General features: G+C 30.5%; 1 protein-coding gene across 1 annotated transcript; it reads left to right on the top strand.

Annotated features, from left to right (window-relative positions):
* Positions 1-3994: 3994 nt before the first annotated feature.
* LOC147065951 (uncharacterized) lies at positions 3995-6215 on the top strand. Its single transcript, XM_085955685.1, has 3 exons — positions 3995-4235; positions 4341-4457; positions 6157-6215. The coding sequence occupies exons 1-3, from the start codon at positions 3995-3997 to the stop codon at positions 6213-6215; spliced, it is 417 nt and encodes a 138-aa protein (XP_085811811.1).
* The last annotated feature ends 313 nt before the right edge of the window (positions 6216-6528 follow it).

Here is a 6528-nt window from a genome sequence, read left to right as displayed (position 1 = left end):
AGGAAGTAGATAAGCAGATTGATCAAATGCTTAAACGAAATATTAGATCAATTAGGATATTGTAATTATTTTACAATACTTGACTGAAATGGTTTTCATCAAATACCAGTTAAACAAGAAGACAAAGCAAAAACTGCTTTTACAACAACAAGTGGTTATTACGAGTATAATCGTATGCCATTTGCCCTTGAAACGGCTCCTGCTAGTTTCCAGAGATTAATGAATAACGTATTGACAAGACTAAATGGGACATCTTGCTTTGTATATCTCGATGACATTGTAATCTATGCAACTAACCTGATAGAACATAATGAACAATTAGTAAAGGTATTTAAACGATTAGACTCAAACAACCTTAAATTACAACCAGATACATGTGAATTTATGAGAAAGGAAGTAGCCTATTTAGGACACATAATAAGTAATGAAGGAGTTTTACCCAATCCAGATAAAATATCAGCAGTAAAAAAATATCCTAGACCAAAATGCCCAAAAGACATTAAAGCTTTTATGGGATTAGCAGGTTATTATAGAAGATTCATAAAAGATTTCAGTAAAACAATTAAACCTCTAACAAACTTATTAAAAAATGGAATGGAAAAATTCAATTGGATTAATGTTCAAGAGATAGCATTATTTGAAAAATTGAAAGAACATTTAACTACAGCACCTTTGTTACAATACCCTGATTTTACTAAAGAATTTATATTAACTACCGAAGCATCAAATTATGCAATATGAAGTATTTTGAGCCAAGGTATAATTGGAAAATATCTCCCAATATCATACGCTTCAAGAACGTTAAACAAAGCAGAAATAAATTTTATAGTACAAAAGAGAAGGAATTATTAGCTATTTACTGGGGAGTTACCCATTTCCGACCATATCTATACGGTAGAAAGTTTAAAATAATCACCGATCATAAACCATTAGTTTATCTTTTTAATATTAAACAACCAAGATCTTCCAGATTAGTAAAATGTAGACTTAAACTTGAAGAATACGATTATGAAATAATGTTTAAACCAGGTAAAATCAATAATAATGCAGATTGTTGATCCAGAATTAAATTATACGATACTTAAGAAGATTTTCTAGAAAACGACATGAACGAAGTAAAATACGAATTACTAGAGAAAAACGATATTATATTAAATTGCAAATCAGATTTTGCACATTATATATCTAAAGATGTAAAAATGTCAGCTGGTTTAGCAGCACAAATTAAAGAAAAAATAAATAACTATCAATAACTAAGAAAACATGGGAAAAACATAACTGATTTTATAACTTCAAAAATAGACAACAGAATCATCTTTCATTTAATAACGAAAGAAAACTATTTTCATAAACCAACTTACGAAAATCTATACTACGCAATAAAAACCTTACGAGATCACTTAATAAAGAATAATATTAAAAAATTAGCATTACCTAAATTAGCAACAGGATTAGATGGATTAGCTTGGAAACGAGTTAAACAAATGATACAATTTTTATTGAACATAACAGGTATTATAACAATATTTAATGGACAGAAAAATATTAATGTTCTCACTTTAGGAGACATATTCGATGAAGATTTCATAATACCAAGGATATAATCACAACATAATGAGGAAAGTGTAATATTAGATAATAATACAGATGATTACGAATCATATGTAAAATACATGAAAGAAAATCTTTTTATAGCATATAATAATTTGTATGAGTGCGACGATTTGTTATTAACACAAAACAATCGAAATATCGCATATTCAACATCTCTCGATTTCGACGATTCAAACCAATTTGTTTTAGAAATAACAGAAGATAATGAAATAGACTTAAAGGCCCGAGAAAAGGAACAACATGAAGTTATAGTGACAACGTCACGTAACGGAAAAACGAAATATTACCATTGCTTAACTAAAATTCATTATTGTGACAAAGCAACATTGAAGGACATATTCTTAACACTTAAAAACTTACGCGAAATACTTATTAAAGATGAAATAAAAGAATTAGCTATATCTAATTTTAAGAACGATTTTGATAATATAATCTTTGGAAAAATTAAAATGATTATCCAATATATGTTTAGAAATACTAATATACAAATAGTAATTTGTCAAAATAAATTAATAGAACCAAGAAGGGACCAGATTCCCATAATATTAATTAATGTCACAATTCACCGACCTCAGGACATTCAGGATATCATAGAACTTTAGGACGAATTAAAGGCAAATATCGTTGGCCAAATATGAAAGGCGAAATATTAAAATACGTAAAAAATTGTAGGAGTCGTCAAACTAATAAAACAGACAGACGTAAATTCAATGCACCAATGGAAATAACAACTACATCATCGACTTCTTTCGAAAGAGTAGCGATAGATCTTGTAGAACCTTTAAACGAAATTAATAACGGAAATAAATATATTTTAACATTACAGGATGACTTAACTAAATTTTCTCAAGCATATCCAATACAAGTAACGAACGCAGAAACAGTTGAGGAATCCTTAATATCATTCTTTTCACACTACGGAGTACCAAATTCGATTTTATCAGATTTAGGTACGCAATTCACGAGTAATATCATGAAAGAGTTTACAAAATTATTTAAAATAAAACATCTTAAAACTACAGCTTATCATCCACAAACAAACAGAGCTTTAGAAAGATCACACTCAACCCTTAAAGATTATGTATCACACTTTGTGAATGACTCACATCCTGATTGGGATAAATACTTACCATATGCCATGTTTTGCTATAATACAAGTGAACATTCTACAACTAAATTTACTCCTTACGAATTAGTATTCGGAATTAAAGCAAACTTACCAAGTTCAATAGAAAACAGCAAACCAAATATTACGTATGGACAATATATAAACAATATAAAAACGCGATTAGCTAATATAAGACTAACAGCTAAAGAACACATGTTACGCTCAAAAATTAGATCGAAAAGAAATTATGATAAGAACGCATCTAACTACGTGTATGAAATCAACGACTGGGTATGGTACAAGGTGTAGATAACACCGAAGTCAGTAAACAAAAAATTTACCCCAAATTGGAAAGGACCATATCGTATAAAAGAAATTCACGATTTCCAGAATATTACGGTACAAATCGAAAATAATAAATTGAAAAGAGTACATTATAATTTACTAAAACCATTTAATGGATAATTTCAGATTGTTTATTCATCAAGTGTATGCACAAAATACACCAATCACACAAGGAAATAGAATATATTTCGACCAGATAGGAGTCCTTAAACTCAGTGAAGAGACATGAACGACTATCTCATATGTTTTTTTAAGTATAATTCCACAGGAATTAAGTATTCTTACTAACATTATAAATAATATAACGATAAAATGTAACATAGCAATTAAGATATATGGTAGACTAGAATGTAAAACGTTACTAACGCCATTAAATAACGACATTGAATACATTACACATCAATATGAAAATATTATTCATTTAACTAATAGCAGACGAAATAAACGTGGATTGATTGATGTATTAGGATCAATATTCAAAACAGTCTTTGGTACTTGAGACGCCGACGACGCGACTTTTTATGATGAGTCAATCGATAAAATTAACAAAAACGAACAACACCTGATGGAACTTATGAAGACGCATTAGAAAATTCAAACAGACAATGACTAAATTAAAACTAAATGAATACCTTTTGACTAATGGAATGAACCGAATAGACGAATCAATTAATGCAACCGAAAGCGAATTAGAATATATTGAAACACTGTTACTGATAACAGAACAAACTGAATTAATAGCGTTAACTTTAGAAAGGTGAACAGATCATTTAAATACAATAATAAATTCAATTTTAATGGCTAAACAAAATATATTACATCCAAGTATCTTATCGCCAGCAACATTATAGGTACAAAGAATTAAATGAGAGATCAAATTTATTACCAGATGGCACAAATTTCCCATTAACACTACTACTGGAAAATATGCATCTAATTATAGAGATTTCAAAATTGACAGTATACTACAAGAATAATAAATTAGTGTATTTACTAAAAATACCTTTAACATTACCGAATGAATTTAAATTATACAAAACCTATCCATTACCTATTCCTCATACGAATGACACTAATATATACTCATTAATTTTACCAACACATACTTACATGGCAATATCTACAGACGAGCTGACATATGTACCAATTAATAATATAGAAATAGTATGTAAGAATATCATTAATCAAATATTTATATGTAAAGAATTAAATGTTTTATCAACTTATAGTAACATGCATTGTGAACCTCAACTTTTATTGAACATTGTTAAAGTTATTCCAGAAATATGTAACGTAAGAAATATAAAAGGATCTGTAAACCTTTGGCAAAAACTCTCAAATAATAAGTGGTTATACACAGTATCTGAGAAAAGAAGATTGACTATTAATTGTAAAAAATTAAAATCAATAAACATTGATTATAAAATTGGAAAAAGATTGTAAAACTAATAATGGTTTAATTTTGCCGAACAAGGTAGATTTTTTTTTTTTTTTTTTTTTTTTATTAAGCTCTGAAGTCTCAATTGAGTCTTATTTAGCTTTACTTTTTAACATACACAATATATATAGATTTGTGACGCTAATAATAATAGGAGAAAAACAGCTTTCTTTGTTTCCTCATGTACACGGTCACGAGAGTGAAAGTTTGTAATATTATATAATCTTTAAAATTAAAACATACAGTTTAATACAATAATATAAATTACTAACCACTTTGCTTATTTGAACAAAATAATGTAGGTAGTAAACAACTACTGGAATATATTCTTGAACATTTGGCACAGATATACCTATCTAAGCATCAAACTATTTGCAAAAATATAGATTTTCTAGTTTGAAAATTATGACTACGTATTAGCAAAATAACTAATGTTATGTATACCTACCTAACAATTATTAATGAAAGAGAGATTTATTACTTTCGTTGTCAGATGAGACCGCAGTCAACTGTTCATCATCAGAAATCTTTATAAAAAATTATAATCAATTTAATTATTAGGCTTTTATTACAAGCCCATTCGATAATTATGATTAGGTACCTATCTAAAATGATATTCATACAGTATCTGTAAAAACAAGAGAAATTCCTTTGTCAGTACCTACCTTCTATTTTTTTAAGAGTATCCTTATTTGTGCATCTAATTTTATAATACCTTTCTATAATTAAACAGGTAGGGACACTTACTTATTAGATTATAAAATTTCATATAAATTCTGACCATATTAATTATCGTTTGTATTTTTTAATCCTATTGTTGATATGAATGTTATTGCCAATTATAATTAAATATAGATTGATTATATTCTATTGTCAACATAAATCATGAAACATCAGTAAGTATATTTCTTAATTGAGCTCAGCTACGTTAATTATTATGAGGTTTTATGATTTTTATTATTATTTTTTTATTATTTATTTAAAAGGTTGAAATAAATACTTACTTACTACTTGGGGTATGTGCTTTCGAACTGGGATGCCAAGACGGATATTTTGCGCCTACTCCCGTTATATGTGGTGCCTATCTCTGGTGAAGCATTTTTTGTTTATGGTGTGGCCCGGCCTCGGTGGCTTTGCGAACGAGCAAGGCCGGGTTGGTGATCTCGAGTATTTGGTCTGGAGTATTTAAAAGTAGAAAAAACTTCACGCAGGCGTCCATCAGCTTCCGGCTGGCTCGCTTCCTCTTCTGGTCAATCTTCTTTGCTTCCGGTCATCCGCCATTGCCTGGAAGAGCTCTGAGTATCGCGGTTCAGAGCTCTGCTTCTTGGCGGTTGGCAGGGGAGGGCTTGGGTCTTGATTCGGCGGTGAATTCCTTCCTTCTCTTCGGTTGTTGGCTGTTGTTTATCGGTGGTTATTGTTTGCTGTTGTTTATCGGTGATTAATCCCTAACTCTTCTGTTAGATTGTTTTTCTGGATTTTTGATGAATTCGTGTAGGATGTTGGTTGCTGCCTTTATGCGGTCGTCTAGGAATAGGTATAGTCTTTGATCTGCGTAGGAATTTTCGCAGTCTAATCCGGCCTTTTTTCTTTCTGTGAATAGAATATTGGATCTCATGTATTCTGTTGTGAATTTTGATTTGTGTTTCTGCAGGTCTTTGGTTTGAGTTCGGATCTCACGTTCTTGATCGTTTTCGGATTTTGATTGCCTGATTTTTTGGGCCTGTTTGACCCTTTACTCTGCTAGGAGTATCTTGGAATCAAGATCCCTATTTGCTTCTATTATCGGGGTCCTTGGTATTTCCGTTTCCGGGGTCGGCATCCTTAGTATTTCCGTTTCTGGGGTCACTGCTCTTTCTGGGACAGAGGTTTTTGGGAACAGGGGTCTCTGGTATTATGATTTCCGGGGTCGTTTGTGTTTCAGATGTCTCGTGTTCGGCATAAGAGATGTTGATATCCATTTCCGTAGAGGTCTCTTTGTGAAGTTTTGAGTCATCTGGCTGAGTTTCGGTTTGAGTCTGAGTTG

Source organism: Rhyacophila brunnea, unplaced genomic scaffold, assembly GCF_057557595.1.
Source record: "Rhyacophila brunnea isolate RB1 unplaced genomic scaffold, BYU_Rbru_1.0 scaffold_5, whole genome shotgun sequence".
NCBI lineage: Eukaryota > Metazoa > Arthropoda > Insecta > Trichoptera > Rhyacophilidae > Rhyacophila > Rhyacophila brunnea.
Note: the sequence above shows the minus strand (reverse complement) of the source record. Positions and strands in the feature narration are given on the sequence as shown.